General features: G+C 41.7%; 1 protein-coding gene across 4 annotated transcripts in view; it reads right to left on the bottom strand.

Annotated features, from left to right (window-relative positions):
• CARS2 (cysteinyl-tRNA synthetase 2, mitochondrial) overlaps positions 1–24,194 on the bottom strand; it is a 1,053,801-nt gene that overhangs the window by 369,322 nt on the left and 660,285 nt on the right. For all 4 annotated transcript variants that reach the window (XM_044072656.1, XM_044072657.1, XM_044072658.1 and 1 more), the window contains one exon: positions 13,857–13,962. In XM_044072656.1, the coding sequence (XP_043928591.1) occupies positions 13,857–13,962 (106 nt within the window). The remainder of the gene's footprint in view (positions 1–13,856; positions 13,963–24,194) is intronic.

Here is a 24,194-nt window from a genome sequence, read left to right as displayed (position 1 = left end):
TGGACCCCCTCTGCCTCTAGAGCGGCGTCTGTTGTTGTTAGCCCCTCTGCCTCTAGGGGTAAACTGACCACGTGCATCCGGCATGACTCCTTGGGATTTGCGGAACCACATTTTGCCACCCTTCTGTCCTTTGGGATAAGGTCTAGAAGGGGTGGAAAAACGGACTCCTACGGCAGAAAGAGTTTTGCCGTCCTGCTCACACCTGGTCAACGTTTCCTTCACTCGAGGGCCAAACAAAGCTGACCCATCAAAGGGAGAGTTTGTGAAGGACGCCTTAAAGGGATCTGCAAAATTACATAGCCGCATCCAGGCTTGGTGTCTAAGAGCCACACCTGTACCTGCGGCCCTACTCGCTCCATCAGCAGCATATGATATCAGCCGCATGGAGGAGTTTGCAATGGAGTTAAGGGTTCCTAGCTGCGAAGCAATTTTTTCCTGAGCCCCTGCAGCTGTAGGATCCTGCACAACCTCACCTAGCTCCTTAAGGATATCCCTTTGGAGTCTGGTGAAGTGACATAGGTAGTTCAGCGAACGCATAGCAAAGGTCGCTGAAGAAAACATCCGCTTACCATATCTATCCATGGTCCTAGAGTCCTTATTAGGAGGATGGACAGGTACGGAAGGATCTGCAAGTTCCTTCTTGGTGGCAGCCGCCACCACCATGGCATCAGCGGGGACACCTTTTGTAAGGAATTGCTTGTCCGACGGGGCAGTAATAAATTTAGAAGGCCTCCTAGGGACTGGCTCTACAGAGTCAGGAGCAGCCCACGCCTTTCGAGCAATAACCTGCATAAGGGGTCGAAAGGCGGAGACACCCAGGAGGTGGAGGGCCAAGATCCAAATGCCTCCAGGTATACTGACTCATCCTCAGAGGGATTATTGGTGGGCCAGTTTCCCCTCTGTCTAAGGAGTTCTAGGATGTCTGAGAAGGAGACATCCTCAGAGGGGGATCTTGGGGATCCCTCTGACTCATCTAAGTCAGTATCTGAAGTGATAGACTCGGGGGAGTCTACGTGTTTCCTCTTACATGTCCTCTTCGGAGGATCTCCCGACAAATCAGGAGAATCCTCGGAAGAGGGGGATATTCCCAGTGGGGAAACCTGAGGCGGAGGATCTCTGGGTCCTGGAGCAAGAGAAGTGGCAGAGATGTCAACAGGCACCATAGAGGGAGGAGCTAAGGGAACAGACTGCTGGCTGAGACCAGTGGCCAGCACACTCTTCATCACCTCAAGGCTCCTCCCAGGGAGGTCCGAGAGAACCAGCTCCCAAGAACTAGGAACCCAGGACCCACGAAAAGGAAGGCTCCGAGGCAGATGTCGGAGCCGAGCTCACTATACCGAGGCTCCAAGGGAAGAGCGGCTCGGACAAGGGTCCGATGCCACTCACCCCTCGGAGGAGACCAGGAAGCCCGCCACCGAATCCCTCTAAGGAAGGTCTCAAAGAGGAGATAAGAGTAGACGCTCAAGGAGCAGAAGGGGCTACCTGTCCGTCAGGCGTAGCGGACACCATTCCCGAAGACTCCCACTCCAACCTCTGGGGTAGAGTCGGAAGGAGGAACTGCAATGGGGTGTGGACTAATAGTCGTCTGCTGAGACGGACTATGTAGCATTTGGGCCAGTGCCTGTGACTTTAGTAATCTACTGACCACTCTCTCCAAATCATGGTCAGAAAGCCTGGATGACCTTGAAGATTGGCTCCGATGGCTCCCCGAGGAGAGCGAAGCCGGAGCCGAAAGTATCGGCTCCAAGGAAGGGGACCTAGACCTCTTCCTCGAAGGAACCATCGGAGCCGATGAAACCACAGAAACTTTCGGAGCCGACAACTTATCGGCACCGAGAGGTAGCTTCGATGCATTGGCTCCAGCCGGAGCAGATACGGCCATAAAAGTCAGGGTGTCGGAGCCGATTGGAGCCGACACCGATGCCTGGGCCACATGGTGGTCGGAGCCGATCGGAGCCGACACCGAAGTGGTCGAACCAAAATCGGCACCGATAGCCATCGGTGCCGAAGGTTTAGGTAACCCAGAATCGGCTCCAGCCGGAGCCGATCTCGACTCAGAGTGAGTCGGAGCCGAGGCCACAGGCTTGGACACAGAAGCCTGGGCCTTGGAAGACTTAGAAGTCTTAGATGGGGCCGACATAGCCGGAGAGCCCTCCGGCTTAAGAAGGCCCCTCAAAATCAATTTATTTCTTCTTTCCTGCAGGACTCTCTGGCTAAAAGAATGACATATAGCACAGGAGTCCTGCAGGTGAAGAGGCCCCAGGCAGTAAAGGCAAGAAGTGTGACCGTCTGTCAGAGACATCTTCTGACAGCACGAGTCACACTTCTTAAAGCCTGAGACCCTTTCCTTAGACATGGTGAAAAAACACACACACACCAGTCCAAGAAATTAAATTAAATATACCAAAGGTATCAATAACAGACACACACACACACCCTAACAAGGGGGGGGATGGGATGTTATAAGTCTGACTAAAAGTTATAAGGAGACAGGGAAATTTTCTGTCAGAAAGGGACTAAAACTATGTTGAAACTAATAAAATTAAGGTTTTTTGTAGAAAGGGGCTAAAAAAGTAATGTAAAAATTCACTTACCAGGAGCTGGTAAAAGGAGGACCTCATCAGCGAAGCGGCAAACGAGATCTGGGTACTTACCGCCTTGCATTATGGGATATGGGGCTGCCTCGAGCTGGTAAAAGTGATTCTCGAGCTTAGCAAGTGCCGAGTCGGAGCCGAGGATCGGCTCCGAACCCATCAAGCAAGAATGAAGGCGAGATTGACAACTTAACATCCTAGATTTACTTACAAGAATACAAAATCACTCAAACAACTATTATGTCATGAGAGAAATAATAAATTGGTGTTAACATCTGATAGAAAAGGGACCTATGCTTGTAGGACATGTAACGAGTGCAATTACATGTCTAATACCAATAGTTTTGTCCATCCTGACAGTGGAAGACCGTATAATTTTTCAATTTATGCAGACTGCAAGTGACGGGATTTAATATACCTAGCGGTCTGCACAAAACGTAGTCATTTTTATGTAGGAAAGACAAATAGGACCCTTCGAGAAAGAGTTAGAGAACATGTCTATGCTATAAACAGGGAAGATGACAGCAATGCCCTAGCTAGACATGTTATAAATGAAGGGAGTAAACATGGTTTTAAATTTACTGTGATTGAGTTTGTATATAAGAACATTAGGCTAGGTGATCATAGAATCTACACTGAACAAAGAGAGACAAGGTGGATCATGAGGCTACAAGCAGATAGACTATCTGATTTGAATGACAGGGTGTCCATAAAACTGTTCTTGATAGCAAGGGACAACAAGCATTAACATTGTTTATAAGCTATTAGTCTAGCGTTTTTCAAGATGGCTCACGAATCTATTAATAAACAACATACATATTTGATATATTTTATATTTTTATAGTATACATTTATACATAAGCACTTTTTTTAAATAGTGGAACATATAGTTTGAGATATGTATATATGTTTTTAAGCTGCATGAGGTTGAAGCATCTATTATAAATTAAATATTTGTTTTTAATATAAAGAATCACAGAGGTTTTGAACATGAATTTCAGCCAGCAATTTTTTAGTTAAATTTTTTAATCAATTAAATACTGATGTCATCAAGTAAGGAACAATAATGATTGGTTGATGAAGTAACAGCAAAGGTATTTAAATGTAGAAATGACTTAGCTTTTTTAACAGTCTAATGAAGCATTCCAGAGAATGTGAAAGCACATACTGGATGTTTTATTGTTTTTGTTCTTTAGTTAAGTGTGTTTAATAAAAGGTCAACCTTCTTATTGTCATGTTGTGCCTCAAGAAAAGGTTATTTTAATACATCATGTCTCCCAAAAGCATGTGGGAAAATGTGTTATGGTCGGATGAGACCAAGGTTGAACTTTTTGGCCACAATTCCAAAAGGTACGTTTGGTGCAAAAACAACACTTCGTATCACCAAAAGAACACCACCCCCACGGTGATGCATGGTGGTGGCAGTACCATGCTTTGGGGTTGCTTTTCTTCAGATGGAACTGGGGCTTTAGTCAAGGTGGAGGGAATTATGAACAGTTCCAAATACCAGTCACTTTTGGCCCAAAAACTTCAGGCATCTAATAGAAAGCTGAAGATGAACAGGAATTTCACCTTTCAACACAACAATGACCCCAAGCATACATCCAAATCAACAAAAGAATGGCTTCACCAGAAGAAAATTAAAGTTTTGGAATGGCCAAGCCAGAGCCCAGACCTAAATCCAATACAAAATCTGTGGGGTGACCTGAAGAGGGCTGTGTATAAGAGATGCCCTTGCAATCTGATATATTTGAAGTGCTTTTGTAAGGAAGAGTGGGCAGATATTGCCAAGTCAAGATGTGCCATGCTAATAGACTCCTACCCAAGAAGACTTAATGCCTGGACTGAAGACTGAAACCTATGTACCAATAAAAGGTGGTTCAAGAAAGTATTAGTTTAAGGGTGCGCACACTTATGCAAACAGCTTATTGTATGTTTTTTATGTTTTCCCCTAACAGATTTGTTTTTCAATTGAATTGTACACGTTATAGGTCACATTAAAGATGGGAAATGTTTTGAAATGATTTATTGTGGTCTCATTGTTTTATATCACATAGAATAGTTTAGCTTCAAATCTATAAGCTAAAGGAGGAGATAAAGGCAGACAAGCAGATACAGCTGATAACTGGACCTTAATAGAGGAGGTCAAACCAGCACTAAGCAATTCACACAAATAAGAAAGAACCAAAGGAACATCCACAGTAAGTAGATCCAGTTTACAAGAAAGACACTAAGCAGAAAACCTCTTCCATTTGGATAAGTAGCATTTCCTTAGAAACCTCCTGCAGGACCTTAAGCAATTCTTCAGAAAAAAAGTTGTCTATGTGGAATCAAAATCCTATCACTCACAAAGTCAGTTGAAGAGTGGACGGGGGCATGGATCAGAAATCCCTTGTCTTTTGTAAGTAGGTCCACCCTGTGAGGTAACTTGTTATAATTGCCCTTGGCTAAATGCAGAAGAAGAGGGAACTAAAGCTGTCTCAGCCAAAAGGGAGTTACCACAAGATTTTGGGAACATCCTGTTGAATTCTGAACAGGACTTTTGGAATGAGGGGAAGTGGAGGGAATGCATAAAGAAACATCCCCTTCCAGGAAAATGAGAGGTCGTCCACCTTCCACACCAGAGGACCTGGGACTCTGGCACAAAATAGAGAAAGTTGTCTGTTCAGAGGGGAGGCAAACAGAACTACTTGAGGAGTACCCCACTGGTGGCCAATATCCAGAAACACATCCCTGTGATGCATCCATTCATGGGACTGAGTTAAGGACCTGCTCAGTTTGTCTTCCCCAATGTTTTGACCTGAGGGAATGTAAACTGCCTGAAGAGTCACTTGATACTGGACAGAAAGATCACACACTGGGAGTGCCAACAAGCAAAAAAGATAAAATCTTGTTACATCCTGTTTGTTTATATACCACATCACTATGGTATTGTCTGTAAATATCTTGAGAAGTCCTCTAGAGAAAAGAGGATGAATAGCCTGAAGAATCAGCAGAAGAACTCTCATCTCTGACAACGATGTGCTCCTTCTGTTGAAAAGGCGACCACACCACCCGCTGTACCTTTAGGGAGCCAAAAGCTGCTCCCCATTCCACAGCTGAAGCATCTGTGAACAGTTCCTGTGAGGGAAGAGCAAAATGAAAAAGGAGCCTTGGATTTAGAGACAGCTGCTGAACCCACCGGTGAAGTTCTTTCTTGAGACCAAGAAGAAGAGGAACTACAAAGTCTAGAGGACGTGTATGCTGAAGCCAAACTGATTTCAGAAACCACTGAAACTTTCTATTGTGGAGTTTGGCCAAAGAGAGCATAAGTATGGTGCATGTCATCAATCCCAGAGCTCTCAGAAACTCCCTGGCTGTAATGGAGGCCAGAGGAAGAAGAGTTTTACAGAAGGAAATGAGAGTTAAGCCCATGGGAGGAGGCAGTCATGCCAGCATAGGGATCATCTCAATTCTGCAACCTAGAAAAACATGATCCTGAGAAAGAGTAAGAGAAGGGCAAAGCAAAGCAGAGACCTGAAAATGGCAGGAAGCAACAGATAAACACAAAAACTTCCTGAAAAGGGGACTGATCGGAATATGGAGATAAGCATCCCTGAGATCCAGATACATCATATAAGCCTGAGGAAGCAAAAGAGGAAACAGAGACTGAAGGAACAACATTTGAAAAGTGGGCACCTTTAGAAAAGTGTTTAGATGACAGAGGTCTAGAATTGGTCTCCAAGTATCTTCAGGAACTAGAAACATCCTGGAGTAAAACCACCTCCCTCTTTGGGACACAGGCACATCTTGAATAGTACCCTGTGTCAAAAGGTCTCAAAATACCTCTGGGGAAAAAAAGGAAGTTGTTCCCAAGGAAGTTGAGAAATACCCATAAAAGGGGAGCAGGATCTCCACACCATGAAATACTCCTGGTGAATAATGGACAGAACCCAACAATCCTAAGTAATCTGAAGCCAAACAGGAACAGAGAGAGAGAGAGAGGAAAGGCGAAGAGAAAGAGGAACGTGGCTGGGAAGAGATGGACAGTCAGACAGCACCTGGTTTATAAGGAAAGGAAGACTTCTGAGTCCCTAAAGTCTGAGTAGCCTTAGCAGAAGGAGCCCGCTTGCCACGCATTTAGCCCTTAGTAGGAGGGCGAGATTGCCTGCGAACAAAAGCTGGCTTACTGGGGCTGTTTCTCTGAAATTTAGGAACAGGAAAGATAAACACATGTTTGAGAGTTCCTGTAAGGTCTTCCCCTTATCCTGAAGGGAATTAAACAAACCAACAGCAGCTTCCCCAAATAAGTATTTATTATCAAGAGGGCCAGCCATCAACTTAGCCCTGATATCAACAGGCAATGGTTGAAGCTGAAGCCAAGAAATACCTACTCATCACTAAAAAAAAAGCAACATCCCTAGAAGAGCCATCTGCTGCATCATAGCTACACTTGATGGAATGATGAACCACCTGTGAGGAAGTCCCTAACAGGGAAAGAGCAGAAGTTTAACCCTCAGAGTATGGGAGATCAGAAATAACCTAACAAGCCTCAGAAAGAAGAGCCAACACATACCTGGACATACGAGTCTGATAATTAATAGCTCTAGAAGCCAGGATAGCTGAGATGTAAACCTTTTTACCTAGCCTTTCCATGGTTCTGCTGTCTTTATCATAAGGCAGTAACTTGAGTGAAGGAAGCAATTGAGAGAGTTGGTCAGAGGCTACAAACACCACTGAGAGGATCAGCAGTGGGACACTTGTACAAACAGTTTCAGTCCTCAGGCACCCTATAAAATCTATCAGGCTTCTTGGGAGCAGAGGGCAGAGAATCAGGAGCTTTACAGGCATTTGAAAATGTATCCGCCAAAACAGGAGGAATAGCAGAAGGTTTCGGAGATTCCATCTGCAGCAACTCATAGCATCTCTTATGGATTTCAGGGACCTGAGCACAATCCTATCTAAAAAACTCCATATTCCTGGAGATTGTCCCCCCAAAAGAAATTTCTTTGAAGGGAGTATCAAGACTGTTAGATTCCTCTTCCTCAGACTTACAGTCCAAAGGAGAAGGAATTTGGGAAAAGTAAGCAAGGGATTCCTCATCAGAATCCAACTCCTCCACAAAGGAATCCTGTTCCCTGGGTCTTTTAAGTGGAGTAGAGAACCAAGGGGGAGCTGGAACACAGACCTCCTAAGGAGACTTCAATGTCATCAAAGCATTAAACAAAACCTGAATGAAGGTCTGCCACTCATTCTGTGGATCCCTAGGGGCAGGAGAAACATGTTTAGTTTTCTGTTTCTTCTTCAATGGGACATCTGTCCTGTAAAACTTAGAATGTTCTAACTGAGGATGGCATTCACAGTAGTAAGCACTTCAGAAATAATCCACTGTGGTTCCCCATAAACATCCGAAACTGGTTTCTGCAAAGCCTCATTGGAAATTCTGAAAACTGGATCCCAGCCAGCCACCAACTTGGTCACGGCAGAGGAATCCGACAACAAAGCCAGGCGTACCTCCAGGTTCTCATTCACCTTGGGAGAAATGTCCAGCAGAGGCTGGACAGCGAAATATTCCAGTCTCGGTTTCTTAACCATCTTCTTCCCTGACAGCTGACCCTTGGGTGGAAAGTTTCTTCCATAGTATCCTTAGCGAGAAGCTTAAGTCACTGATTCTCCAGATACAATGCAAGGGAAGAAAGCCTACTACACAGGGTCTTTTGTACAAAAGCCTGACAGAAAGAGCAGGTCGTATGGTAGTGAGAGGTGTCTATGCAAAATAAACACTGTTTGTGGCAGTCTTTATTGGGAATCTCATCCACCACTGGCATTTACTCTTCCTGGATGACATGAATCCCCAGAAGCAACCAAAAGACAAGAAAAAACAAAACCCCAATGGGGCACTTGTCTGCAATGGCTCAGAAACCAGCAAACAGGATGTAAGCATTCAGACCAGCAATCGAGAGGCGTATTTGGATTGGCAGCAAAGAAGTTCTGAGGATGATATGTCCGGAAATCACCTTTATGCCCTATGCTATGCAAGTCAACCGAAGGCTTTTGTTTACTGGCCGGATGTCAGGCTACCCTAGGCAGGTAATCCCAGCTGTTAGGAATGCTGCAACAAGTAAATGGAAGGACATCAGACCATATGTCACTGCCTCTTTAAAGTAAAGCTTTCAGGTAATAATACGCAGGCACCCAGGTATAAAATGCAATTAAGAATGCAACTTCATCCTTAAAAACCTTAAATAGAGCTCAGCAATGAAGTTGGTTCAACCGTACTGTCATGGCCTGTACAAGGAACTTTAGTGGTGTATCTTTGACATGACAGAAACACTGATTTCTTGGAGAAAAATATATATGAATTTTAATTTAGAGCTAATGCCAACCCAATACACGTTTATTCTGAACAGAAACTGTGTTTTACATAGAATCTATATATCTGCCCCTAATGAAAACTGAGTAAAATACAGCATGCAAGACTGGGACAGTGAAACATCTGCAAAACTTTGCATTTGTTAATTACATAAAATGGGCTACACTGCTAGTGCCATTTCAACAGTTTTAGGTGACCTTAAACAGAATTATAAACGGACACTTGGGTAGAGAAACAATATACAATTATCATTCTACCCATAAGGATTTATTACAGTTCAATCCTGGTTTTGGCCTGGCATACTGCCATGGTCAGGACAGAAAATTTTATTGGTGGCATCTTTTCAATGACAGAAAATTTACACAGGAGAAATATATATGATTTTTACTTCTAATGTTATGCCAAATCAGTGCAGATATATTATGGATATATTCTATATTCACCAACCTCATGAGAAACAATATAATCACCCCTAATGTTAACAGCTTATAATGCAAGATGTCAGAATAGCAATGTGAAATTACTTTAAAGCTCAACATTTAGTAACTATGTAAAGCAAGCCAAGAGACAGTCTCACCTTGACAGTTCATTGACATTCCACCATTAAGGACATAAATGCAACTTTGTGCTGCAACTGGCTTGGCCATACTGCCATGTTAAGTACCGAAAGTTTTAGCAGTGAACTGCAAATAAATTTCTGTACTTGTTTTTATGGTAGACATAATAGCCTTCCTCAACAACCTCACCAAAAAGTCAAAGGAAAGGAAAGGAAAGGAAAACTTGCCTGGTGCATTTTCAGATAACTTTTGAAATGAAGCTATCACTTAAAAAATAACAGAAAAGAACTTGGCCCATATGCCTTTTTACAGTAAAGCTACTATTAAAGCAAACATTTTGGAGGTTATTGAGTTGCTTCAGAATGAGTCTGAATAAAGAGTCAAGGGCTTGTATCCCAGGTCAAAGGAAAATCTGAGTATTCCAGAATGCATTTTAGCGGTTATTGAACATATTTTTGAGACTCTTCAGCAGGAGGTTTCTGAATTACAAAATGAATGGCACACTGGAAGATGCAGTTATCTCCACAAATCTGAGAACATGTTACTCCAGACTTTCATCTCAAACTTTTCCTCATATAAATGATTTTGCAGGCTATATGATGACAGCCTTTGCAAGTACCTACATATGTAGGCAAACATTCTCTCCTATAAACTACGTTTAAATAGGTTTAGTTCCAGGATGGCAGATCATGCATCAACAATTTCAGATCGCAACAACAAATACAAAAATTGGCATTGACAACCTTGCACACAGCATGCAACCCCAGAAAACAGATTAAAACAGTAAGTAATCACTGCATTTTCCTTTCTAGTACTCTACAGTTTAGAATTAGAATTAATTAGCTTATCTTTCATGTTTCTTGTTTGTCTTACAGTGCTTTTATTAAATGACAGATATTTATTGTCACTTATCAATTTACAGAAATTCAAGTATTTTCTTGTATTTATCTTAAGCTTTCAGTTTTAACATCATAATTTTCACATGCCCACTGAGTGTCCTCTGGAACGATTAATTATTAATAAAAATGGCCCACTGCAACAATACGTTTGCTCAGAACTGGTCAAGCTGAGATACATGTACAGCATTTCAAAGCTACCTTCCAGAAAGTGTTTGTAATTTCTGAATCCAGTCCTAATAGCTATTTCTATTCTTTCTTCCATGTCAGAGTAATATTAGTTTTTAAATGGTATACACCACTCTCTATCCTTTAGCCATCTCTCTGTGATGACACCAAAGTCACCTGCATTTTTCACTTCTGCCCTTAAAAGCACATTTTATCTCGTAAACTTCTAATACGTGTTTGTATAACTATGTATTTGCATCCACTTAACCCAATGTTTTCCTTTCTGGAGAAACTGCCTAAAAAAAGACTGATCCAGTTTACTTAGTGTTGCCCATTTACTGCCATCAGGGATCCCACATTTTGTATGATCTGTGGTTAATCCATCCAAAACTAGAGATTTTTGTTTAGGAACAGATTTCAGTTATTTGTATACAAAAATATATCCGGACATGCTCTATATATGCAAGCATGCTTCTTTTCCTTACCTATTTAGCTGCCGTACTAACCTGGACAGAGACACTTCCGTTTCTTTCATGTGGCATGTTTTAGTGATTTCCATTAACTTACTTCAGATTTCTATAGCTTTCTTTTCAAAATTTCACTTTCTTCTACATGCGGTACTATATGCATATAATTTACTTATTCATTGACAAATAATTTTCCCAACTAAAAGCTGAAATAATAAATGTTAAAGCATCCTGCCAGGATCTGTTCTTGGTCCTCTACTTTTCAATATCATTGTTAATGATGTTTATCTGGCTTCCCATCCTGCCCAGATCATTTTAATACACTGTTGTTTGCTGCTAGGTCCATAAAAACAGTAATTCCTCTGCTACAAGCTCTTCCAATATCCACAACGTTGTGCCCTCCTTGGAGCTCCTAATGACTGCTATGAAAACATAGACTATGCCTACATCTAGAATCTGAGCTAATGACACACACTGTAATAGCCTTCACATTACCTTAACTTCCACTGTCCAAAATGTAGGAGTGCAAATCACCAAGCTCCTGGAAGTAATCAACATTCACAAAGTCGGATCTGCACTTTAACAAAGCTGTAAAAAGTAAACTAAAAACTTGGACTGCACTTAAATTAAATCCTTCTTAACTGAGCACGGAAGTGCAATTATTGCCCATTCACATTTGTCAGCTGGGCTGCTATACTCTAGTCCACTTTTGCCAACCTTCACAATACCTATATAGCCAAATGAAGCTCAGCTATAACAAAATTCACCCTCAGCCTTCCTATCAAAATCCATCACTGTCACATTCTCAGACAACCTAAATGGACAAGAGCTCATCCAAATCAGAAAACCATTACAATGATTCTTTTATTCAGTCTATATAGCTAAGCTTTTGTTCACACTTGAAATCAGAAAGACTTCACAAAGGTCAAAATACAGACTAGAGGTTTGTTCCCAAGGCCACCGTGGAAAATAGGTTGTGCCTAATTGTTTTTATTTTGTTGCCAGGAATAGTCCAGAAAAAAACAAACACATAAATAAAGCAACTTGGAAGCAAAGGTCAACTTGTCTCCAGCCCATGAGACAATGCAAGGGCTTAAATATCACATCATCATCATCAGAATATGCTGAGGGTATATTATGTAGGATACTTCTGTGCCATCTTGCAGCTAGCCAGGACACTGCCACAACACGGCCTGCAATAATGAATTGCTGCAAGCTTGTGTTCTCAAATACATGGCCTAACATTGCTGCTAGCTAAAAGGTTAAGTTCTGCTCCTAGCAGTCTGCCCACAACCAATGCATGTACAACCTACAGTGGCACAAATGCACTGAGTCCCTGCTACCTCCCTTCCCCTAAGATGGTCGAGTCAACATCAGTAATCCATTCCTATTCCTTCTTGGATAGCTCCTCAGTTGCACTAACAACCTCTTAGTACACGAAATCTGGACTAAGCCCCCCCCCAAAAAAAAAAAAAAGTAGGGGGACAAAAGCTCACCATTGGGGACAGATTTTAAATATAGCTCTTGAAAACTTAGAAAGCTGATAGAATAGCATGTATTCCATTAGCATGCATTTTCTTAAGGATATGAAATTTGAAACTCAAATGTCTGTCATTATTTAATGACTTTAGTCATCAATAATTTGCCAAAAAAACAGACATTTTTTAAAAAAACAGACCAAAAGTATGAGTCAAAAATGTGGACATTATTTGAAAATCTGCACAGTTGACAAGTATGTGCCAAATCCATTATCAAACCTTGGTCAGCTGGAGTGTAGTCAGGCCTCCATCCTTCATGAGCAGTGTTTATTGCTGACAAATAAGTTAGTTAAAATGGCATAAATTATTTTTTTTAGCAGCCACTCTCTGGTACTTAATACATCTAAAAGTATTGTTTCTAAGCTAAGAAATGCACATACATACATGCATACATACATACAGCAGCACTTTGAATCACTGGCTTTGTGGAGGTCACATTATATTCTATGAGGAATTCCAAAATATGAAGTCCATCTAAACCCATGGCCTACAGTTATGGATGGCTATGATGGACTGTTTCACAGGCTCCTGTTAGTAGCCATGACGATTAAGATAATTTTAAGTAATTCAAGCCCTTTTTTCTTTACAATACTCACAAATAACCATTTATGACCTGACAGGCACTCATAGGTGACATCCATTTGCACTGGTTGCTTCCTGTCTTTCATCCCCAATCTAGCCGATCAGGATCCCTAAAATCTATAGCCCATAAATGAACTTAAGGACTACAGCTATGGGGGTTCTAACAGAATGCTTTCCAGTTGCTTAGTTTGCAAAAATGGTAGCTAAATCATTCCAAAGCAATATTCTTCTTTAAAAAAAAAGCTTACTCTTGCATAGTACAACACATCTTTTTTTTTTGGTGACACGTCTGAGAGAACCAAGCAAGCTGTCCTACCTGATCACTTGAGGGAGCTGTAAACTGAAGAAACATATGCCATGGTCAGTGTAAAATGGTTAATTAATTTCTCCACAATAATTTCGAGGTTATAATTACAAGGGACAGAAACTTATTTTGCACACATATTTGTGACATGAGCTTGGTGTTAATAACATTTAACTGCAATGTGCATGTGGAGGGGGAGCCTGCTTGACAGGGAAGTGATGTGTCCTGTCATTCTGGTGTTAATCTAATCACTGTCTGCTAAATAACAGCATATCAAATGCCATGTCTAAAACAACTTACCCAGAGGAAGTACCATGCATTATGATTATGAAAGTCACAAGAACACTGTGCTGAATGCGAGGCGGTTATGCTGCTAGGTAGAAGACAAGGGTTCTCACCTTTGGCAGTGGCATATGCATGTCCATTGTTGATAATCCCTTGTATGAAATTAATGACATGGGGAACATTATCAGTCACTCTCAGGTAAACTGTAGGAGGAAGAACCTGTTGAAGAAGAAAAATAAAGACAATCTATAACCATGCAAATTAAAGATGTCTGCAGCACAGTAGGAAGAGATATATATCACATTGAAGGTGTTCAGCTTTCACAGTTTTTTAACAGCTTTTAACAGATGAGTGGCCTAAAGCCACGTTTGGCTAGTTATGTGGTTAATGGACTGAGTTGTAGCGCTTTTCCACATCTTTTTCAGAAAAGGTAAATGATCCACATTAATCTATGCAGCTATTTGTCAAAAGGTAACAATGTTCATTTAATCTGTGATTTCACATTACTAGGAACTATAAATAGCTGCAAATAAATGAAAATGTCCTTAAATCTGATTCCTATTGCATAAAACTGTATTTAGATGCAGCAATTAATTCACAGAGTACTGAATTTCATTTGTAGATCTACTTGATTTAAAATACCTTATTAAAAATGCTTCTTCACATACATCAGTAACAAAATTAAGAGGAGTGCTTTCACATTAACAAAGAGGCTCCTTCAGATCAATGCGGTTAACTTTTGGATACACTATTTGGGTGGCAGGATTACAACAAATACAATTTGTCTTTTCTTAATATTATAATGCAGAATAACTATCTTTGCAAAGAGCTACCCTACACCATGACTTAAATGAGACAAAGACAACTATCTGATTATCATACCATTTACTTCTACAGTTAAATTATTTGTAGATCACAGAGCACCTTGATTGCACTCTGAAATCTGTGAAAAGAGACTTAAGTACCTTTCTGATGTCAAAAAGGTGCTTAACAAGCTTTAATTATGCACTCTCTCAGTGCTGTTAAGCACTAGTCTCATGTTAGAGCATTAACAGTAGGAAGCAGGTAAGCACTTCATTTAATTTTTTTAAATCAGAATGAAGTGCTTTTTATCACAGTGCTCTTCTTTGGTGGCTGCTCCATCACAGCTCTCAACCACTTAACTCCAGAATCAGGAACAATTCCAAAAATAATCAGGAACAATCAATGATACTTTACAACATTAGTACTATTAAGTTAAGAATATGACAGAATAAGACAGTGTGAATTAACATGCGATTTCTGAAGCAAGTATGTACCACTTATTACTGCTTACTATTTATGAAGCATAATCCACCATGTTTTCTTAGTCTTACGAGGATTTAGGAGAGACACAGCTAAATTTTGAGCCAAAATCAGGGGACAGTTAAGCGGCATATCTCCATGCACCAGATTGTGTTAAGATGTTCCAAGTTGTAAAATACTTGCGCCTGCTACATTGTTTTTCCCCATCTAACTTCTGAGTACATGGGAGCAAGTAAAGCACCATGTGTTACAAATATTTATGGCGGGAGCTTTCTGATCATAACCCAATGTTATGAGTTCTCAATATAGATAACAAAGTTTGCCCAAATTACTTGATATCCATGTCTTGAACAAACAACATTCTGGTTATGATCAAATATCTGATCATAATCCTCTATATTATGCCTCCATGAACTTCTCTACATGAAGTGTCAAATTCATCACTTTATTCTGACACAGTGAAATATTTTAACACATAGAAACTCTCAAATAGATTTAAGAAAAAAACATTTAGATAGGAGAACCATCTGTTAAAGCTTTTTTTCAAGTTACAACTGAATGAAGATTAAGTTATGCCCATATACCTGTTTCAACCTTAATGACCATTTGAAGACCTAGTGCCTATAATCATTTCTACAAATGTGGTACTATCGGACTTCTCATCACTTAGATGGTGGTCATCACTTTACTTTCCTACTAATAGCCAGCATCATCTGATGGTTACAAAAAGTTCTGGATAAATTTCACACGTTTCAGCTTAATTAATGTTAAACTATTATCAATATATCCTATTTGACTTTTATTTCTTGATTATTTTTCTGGCCATTTCAAAACACAGTTAATAAAAAGGCTCACCCAGACTCTGCTACAGTTTGCTGTGAGGGAAAGGTTAGTTTGCTTTTTATTTGTTGTATTCTGTAATACATTATTGCCTTTTTCTATTTTGTATACTGTGATTTGTTTTCTTTACACTGTATTTCACTTGTATTCTGCTTTAACTGCATATTAAAACTTGAAAAGACAAGACAGCTCTGTTTCTTGTGAGTCAGACAGAAATTAGGACACGTCAATTAAGGAGTCAAACATAAGTTAGAAGAGGTCAGTTAAGGTTAATCATCTGTGAACTGAGGGGGTAGAGCTAGGAACTAAACCTATTTAAGGGGTAAAATAAAACATTTCAGAGCTTTACTGGAAAGGCTCACCAAGACTCTGATACAGTTTGCTGTGAGGGAAAGGTTAGTTTGCTTTTTATTTCTTGCATTCTGTATTACTTTATTGCCTTTTTCTATTTTGTATATTGTGATTTGTTTCCTTTACAGTGTTTTACTTGTATTCTGCTTTTAACTGCATATTAAAACTTGAAAAAACACCACAGCTCTGTCTCTTGAGAGTCAGATAGAAAATGTTCCCGCTGTCTCACCTGGTTACTGTTGTGTTCTTAAACACCACTCAGAAAAAAACTAAATGAAAACTCCAGCCAAGCTAGAACTTCCAATGAGTGACCTCCCAAACCTCCTGTAACAGAGGCACATGGGATATATGCAAATGACCCTTATGAACATCAGGTGTTTCAGATATATGGCGATTCACCACTGTCTTTCTAGTTGCCTGCCCCTTATGTTAATTTGACCATATATCTCATTTCCTGTCTGCTTTTACTGGTTGGTGTGAGTAAGCACAAAATTAGTATTTTGTGAAATCACTCCCCTTCAACTATTTGAAATTATTGGCCATCCTACTGTATTCCATAGTATCAAAATACAAAAGTGACCACCCCCTTTCAATCTATCTTGCTGTTTTAAAAATAGTGACTCTCCACTGAAACATAACTTTTTGGCAGGTAAAACTTAAGTTACCTACTTTCACATCTAACTCCTCTAGTGCACACTGCAGTGTTTAGGATAAACCATTTTTTTTCATTTTACCTTTAAGCATCTATTGTAAGACCACCAGTGGAAAGCCCACAACCTGCCTCTCAGTAGTCATTTTGGGATTAGTGCTTCTGTTTTCTCCTGGTGAGAGAAGGAGTGCAGTTACATTATTTACTAAAGACTGCAGATCACAAGAAAGCTTAATAACTCCTTTACAGATGACAGATTGGAATCTGTGCTTATATTCTGATCCTGATCCTGATCCTATTCTGAGTAGGAGCAGAGTGTATTGATTAATGTACCTGGTTGGTCTGGTTGCTATTCGAAGCATCTACCAGATAAAAACTACAAGCTTGCATCATCTGGGACAAGACTGTGGATCACCAAACAGGCCATGGCCTGCTTCTCTTCTTGAGATTGGTGCTAACATTTTGCTTCTGGTGAGAGAAGAAGCAAAGGAGTATTGTATCCCAACAGAGTGAAGCTGTGCTGAGACCAGCATTAGTAGTAGGCAGGCAGTAGCCATTCATGTGACTCCCTTCTTCTTATCATTCTTGACAAGCTAATTCTTTATTTTCAGTAAGTACTGCTTGACTTCTTCCTTACTTTAGAATATCTGCCTAAATACTCCATCTTTAAATTTTCAGGGTGTACGTATTATTTTCCCCTCAAGTGTTTGGCAGTGCTCTGTGCAGACTCAGACACTTTGAGTGAAATTTTTCCTGTAAAAGGCCTCAGTACTTAATATATTGAGCTCATATCCAGGGATGTCTAAAGGTCAGTTCCCTGTGCTTTTTCTTGTCAACCTGGTGAACTTGGGTATCCTGAAGCAATGTAGCAACTGCCTTATGTACACAGACATCCCTCTCCTCTTACCTCCCAACACTATGACTTGTGAGAGATGCATATATATATATATATATATATATATATATATATATATATATATATAGCCAAATTGGAAGCCAAGCACTCTCCAGCCAAAACTGGATTAGCCAGTCAACAGGAGAAGGTTAACACCTGCACCACACCACATTCAACACATAGCTCTCCACAACATACACCACCACAACCCTCACATAGTAACACAAAACACACACCTACTTTTGCAGAGGCTCTCAATGAAAATCTGCCCAAACAACAGAGACCTCTGAGGCAGAAACGCAAACAACCACCACATCCCAGCACAAACCATGAGACACATAGCTCACATAAACAGTGTACCACTCAACCAAAGCCGATAAGGCAAAACAACTTACCCAATACACTAGTCAAAGGTGACTCAATAGTAAGGCACAATGATGTCCCACTCACTAGGCTGAATAAGAAGAAAGTTGCGGTCAGTTGCCTGTCAGGTGCCAGGATCTGCCACATAACGCACGTACTTAGATCACTCCACAACAGGTACAAATATGACTCTGTCATTGTACATGTTGGTGTGAATGCCCTGAGACGTGCCTCCCTGGACTACATAAAAAGAGACAGAGGAGCTCTCAGATCTTGTAGCCCAGGCAGGTATGACCCTAGCTCTGAGTAGCATCCTACCGTCACCCAGAATGATACCACAATACAAGCAGAAAATGATTGACTTCAACAATTGGCTAAGTTTCTGGTGTCATTCTAAGGGGATCCAGTATTTGTCTGCCTGGGATGACATTATCGACAGACCTTGATGCTTCGCCAGAGATGGCCTGCCCCTGTCACCCCAGGGATTCTGGATACTGGCCAAAACTCTTGCCACCCCTATAGTGCCTTTTTAGGCAATGTCCTGAAGACAAAATTACCACCATAACTACTACAAGCAAACAAAATTTGAGGGTAATGCTAATGAATGCTACAAGTCTAAATCTCAAAATGCACTCGCTCGAAGCACTCTTTAAAATGGAGAACATCGAAATCTGTGCAGTGACCGAGACCTGGTTCAAGGCTCCGGAGAGCACCCCAACACTACCAGGCTATAATTCATACCACACCATTTGGCCCCTAAACCTGGACCGAAGCACTAAAGGCAGTGGTGTCTCCACATTTATAAAGGATATGCACACCTGCAGACTAGTAGCCCAACATAACACATCAAAGATACTTCACGTACAACTGGGTAAAACTGCAATCCAGGCTGTAGCCTGCTATATATCCCCCACCATGTTCCAAGACTCCCACTCCACATTGCTAAAAACACTGGAAAATATTAGGGTACAACCCAATACCCTCATACTGGGAGACTTTAACTACCCCTCCATTAACTGGGAAAATTACTCATGTACCAACACACTTGCTCAACGTTTTCTGGAATTCATTAATTCCAACTCCCTGGACCAACTCATTCTTACCCCCACCAGAGGTAGAAACATCCTTGACCTGGTCATTACTAACATGGGCAACTGTTGCTCTACACCAGTAATCAACTCCTCCCTGGTCAGATATGACCACAAGCTAATCACCATGGATATCCCCATCCCACTCTCACTCCCCCTAAAGGAAACCACTGTAAAAAAACATCTCCAAAGCCAATTTTGGACTTCTAAAAACAGAGGTGGCTAACTTCACGACACCCATGCAAATGGAAAATAGGTGCATGACTGAATCATACACCAATGCACCATATGAACTCATACACAAGTGCATGGAATGGGCCATACCAAACAGAACCAAGATGCTCTCCTCCAAAAAAAGGAAGCCAATCTGGTGGTCCCCCACCATAAACAAACTCTACAACAGAAGGAAAAAACTGTTGCAGAAAAGGGTGAAGTCCCAAGACTGGAAAACCTCCCTTGTCAACCTCAGCAAAAAACTGAGATCCATCATCAAATCATGTAAAGCTAGCTATGAAAACAAAATTGCTGCAGTTTCTAAAGATAACCACAAGGCAGTCTATAGTTATGTCAAGAATCTACATGGCAATACTCAGATCTGCTCTGAGTTACAGCAATACATATGCAGAACCAACTGATATTGCCAACATTTTGGCCGACAGGTTCAGTGTGAACTTTACCCCCATTTCACCCCCTAAAGGGCCTATAACAATACCCAAGGAATGCCAAGTCCCTATTATCACGGCTACACAGATAAAAAAACACACTTTCCAAAGCCAAGAATACAGCTTCCATGGGACCTGATAACATCCCTGGCTGTATTCTACATGAATTACAAAGTGAACTGGCACCACACCTGAGTACCCTGTTCAATCACAGCCTAATTTCAGGCTTTGTTCCTACCGAATGGCGCACTGCTATGGTCATCCCACTCCACAAAGGGGGAGCGACTACAGACCCTGGGAACTACCACCCCATTAGCCTGACTAGTCTGATATGTAAGGCTATGGCGTGCATCATCATCATGGACCTTATAAATAAGGACATAGGGAATCTCCAAACTCTGGACCCCACGCAGTTTGGGTTTGTGAAAGGTCGATCATGCCTGCTCAACCTGATAGACTTCTTCGAGTCTATCACCAGAGCTGTGGATGAGGGCAAGGTAGTTCACACAGACTACCTAGATCTTGCCAAGGCCTTCGTTACCATCCCATGCTCAGGAATCATAGATAAGACTCACTAAACTAGGCATAAATCCCTATGTCATAAGATGGGTTGCCAACTGGCTCACTGATAGAACCCACAGTGTGAAAGTAGCGGACTCCAAATCTGGCTATCAAACAGTTACAAGCGGTGTCCTACAGGGATCGGTCCTAGGTCCTTTCCTGTTTGGCATCTACTTCTCTGAAGTTCAAGCAAACACAAAGGGACTCTAGCTGACCAAGTTCGCAGATGATTGCAAACTGGGAGCCATTACTGATTCTCCAACTGATGTAGACATTCTACAGAAAGGCCTCACTGACACCAATGACTGGTGCCAGAAAGTACAGTTTTGTACCAACCATAAATGTAGATGTCCGATAGGTATGCATCTGCAGTCATAACATATGGGTTGTCCTGCCTCAGGCAGCCCTTCGGTCGGCCGGATTCCAAAGTCTGGGTCTGGCCTCGGCTGATGTCGCACTTTCCCGGACGTCAGAGCTTCTGGGGTATAAAGGCATCAGCCGACACCATTTTCTTCAGTGTTTCTTGCCCCAGATGCCAGGTGCCCTCTAGGAAGGCTAAATTTGGATAAATGCTGAAAAGTTTTGAACATTAGCAAATTATATACATAAATAAACAAACAAACAAATACACCATAATAGATTCCCCCAGCTAGCTGAAAGAGGGGTAAGCACCCTAGGAATACCACAGAGGGGAAGGAGGGTGGGTAATCCTGACTGCAGATGCATACCTATCGGACATCTACATTTATGGTAGGTACAAAACTGTACTATGTCCTTCAAGGATGCATCTGCAGTCATAACATATGGGTAGAATACCATAGCCAATCTGGGGGAGGAGGTACTAAGAGAAGGATGGTGTAGTTAAGATCCCCTGCAGAACTGCAGTTGCAAACCCTGCTCGGGATCTGGAGTATAAAGGTAGATTGTAATGTTTGGCAAATGTATGCACGGAGCTCCAAGTAGCAGCTTCTAAAATGTCCTTGGTAGCCACCCCTCATAGGAAAGCTGTAGTGGTGGCTGTGGCTCTTGTGGAATGAGGCCTGATATTTTCAGGAACTGTCTTTCCATGAAAGGAGTAGCAAAAGCGAATGCAATTTCCTATCCATTTTGAAATTGTCTGTTTGGAAATTGCTCTTCCTTGCACCCCAGTTGCATATGCTACAAAAAGTTGGTCAGTCTTTCTGTTGGTTTTAGTTCTGTCCAGATAGTAGCGTAGTTGTCTGTGTATGTCCAAGGTGTGCAAAAGTTTTTCCCCTTTGTTATGTGGGTTAGGGAAGAACGTAGGCAAATGAATAGCTTGGTTCAAGGATACCCTGGATACCACCTTTGGCATGAAAGTAGGATTGGTTCTCAGTGACACTCTATCCTGGTGGAAAATAAGAAAAGGCTGCACTGCCATTAATGCCTGTAACTCGGATACTCTTCTTGCTGAAGTGATTGCCAGAAGGAATGCAGTTTTCCAAGATAAAAACTGTAGGTCTGCTGATGCTGCTGGTTCAAAAGGAGGTAGTGTCAATTTTTCCAGCACAAAATTGAGATCCCATGCAGGTAGGGGGGGGGGTCTTCTTGGGGGTTTAACATTTTTGATCCCTCTCAAAAATTGTCTGAGAAGAGGGTGTGAGAAGATAGGTGGATCCATATTGTATTCTGCTGAAATTGCTGAAGCATGAATCTTAATGGAGGAATAAGACAGGCTATTGTGGAACAATTCTGCTAAGTATTCTAGGATGTGTGCTAGGTTTGCCACTGTGACATCTGTGCCCTTTGATGTGCTCCAAATGAGAAATCTCTTCCATTTAGCTGAGTATGTCTTTCTTGTGGAAGGTCTGTGAGCCTCCAGGATAATGTCCTTCACCCTCTGAGATAAAACCGTTTGGTTGTGTTTTAAGGTATTTTCCAGGCAGTTAGCTGCAATGTTTTCAAGTTGGGATGCAGGGTCTTGAAATTGTTCTGCCTTAGAAGAAGAGGCCATAGGGGAAGAGGCCATGAATTTGCCCGAGACATGCTTCCCAATAGCGGGTACCAGTGTTGTCTTGGCCAGTCCGGAGCTATTAGTATCACTTTTGGCTGTTCCTCCCTGATCTTCAGTAGAACCTTGTACATCAATGGGAGAGGAGGAAAAGCATATACTGTTAGGGCATTCCAGCTGAAAGAGAGAGAGTCCACCCTCCAGGCTTGTGGGTGGTATGTCCTTGAGCAGAATTTCTTCAGTTGGTGGTTGAGTGGGGAGGCGAACAGATCTATCTCTGGCATTCCCCATTTCTTTGTTATGAGTTTGAAGATGTCTGGATGCAGCATCCATTCGTGTGCATCCGTGGTAGTTCTGCTTAAGCTGTCTGCTAGTGAATTCTCTTTTCCTGGTAAGAATTTGGCCTGCAGTTGGATATTGAGATTCAGGCATAGGTTCCACAGATTCATAGCCATCCGGCATAGAGGGTAGGAATGTGTGCCTCCTTGTTTGTTTATGTACCACATGACCGTGGTGTTGTCTGTCCTTATTAACAGATGTCCTTGCTGGAGGAATGGCCTGAATGCCTCGATTGCATGCCTCACTGCCAGCATTTCCTTTTGGTTTATGTGCATGCTTAGCTGTCCTTGAGGCCATAGGCCTTGGATACGTTTGTCCTCCATGTGTGCTCCCCATCCTCGGTCTGAGGCATCCGTGGTGATGGTCTGCCTTGTTTTTGGTTTGTTGAAAGGCAACCCTCTGTTGGACTGGCAGGCCTGAGCCCACCACAGGAATTCCTTTTGAAGGCATGGAATGATTGGTATCATGGTTTCTAGACTGTGACTGTGTTGAGACCATACATTCCTTAGGTACCATTGTAATTTCCTCATATGCATCCTGGCATGAGGAATCAAGATTATGCAGGATGCCATGTAACCCAGGGCCTGCAGGACTTTCCTTGCAGTAAGCTGAGTTTGTCTTGTCAAAATCATGAAGTAATCCGGAAGTTGTTTTTGTTTTTCCTCTGTGAGAAAAGCCATCTGAGTGATTGTGTCCAGATCTGCACCCAAAAAGGTTATCCTTTGGGATGGTACTAATCTTGACTTTCGGATGTTGACTGTGTATCCCAAGGCCTGTAGCAGGTGTATGGCATAGGCCAAGTCCTTTAACAATTTTTTCTTGTTGTCCGCTTGTATTAGGCAGTCGTCCAGGTATGGATAAATTTGAATTCCCTGAAGTCTGCAATGTGCAATTACTGATGCCAGGCATTTCGTGAATACTCTGGGCGCAGTAGATAAGCCAAAGGGCAATGCTGAGAATTGATAATGCTCTGATCCTGCAAGAAATCTGAGGTGTCTTCTGCAATCTGGTCAGATAGGGACGTGCAGGTATGCCTCCTTGAGATCTAGAGTCACCAGCCAAAACTCCTTGCCCAACATGGGAAGAAGTTGCTGTAGGGTCAGCATTTTGAATTTTGGCACAATGAGATATGTGTTCAGTGCGGACAGGTCGAGAATAGGCCTCCATTGGTTTTCTTTTCTTGGTACAAGGAATAATCTGGAGTAAAATCCTTGGCCTTGTTCTATAGATGGTACCCTTTCTATAGCTTTTATCTGAAGTAAATTGCTGATTTGTCTTAAAGCCTCTGCCTTCTGGTTTGGTGGAAGGTTTGGCATTCCGCCTCTTTTTGGCAAAGTGTGGAAGTGAAACCTGTATCCTTTGTCTATTGTTTGCAATGTCCATGTATCCTTTGTAATGTAATGCCAGTTTTTCGAGAATAAAGCCAGCTTTCCGCCCAAGGGTGTTTCCA

The sequence above is a fragment of the Protopterus annectens genome, chromosome 5.part0 (genome assembly GCF_019279795.1).
Source record: "Protopterus annectens isolate FY-2018-M chromosome 5.part0, PAN1.0, whole genome shotgun sequence".
Taxonomy (NCBI): Eukaryota; Metazoa; Chordata; order Ceratodontiformes; family Protopteridae; genus Protopterus; species Protopterus annectens.
The sequence above is the reverse complement of the archived record's forward strand: the minus strand, read 5'-3'. Positions and strand labels throughout refer to the sequence as shown.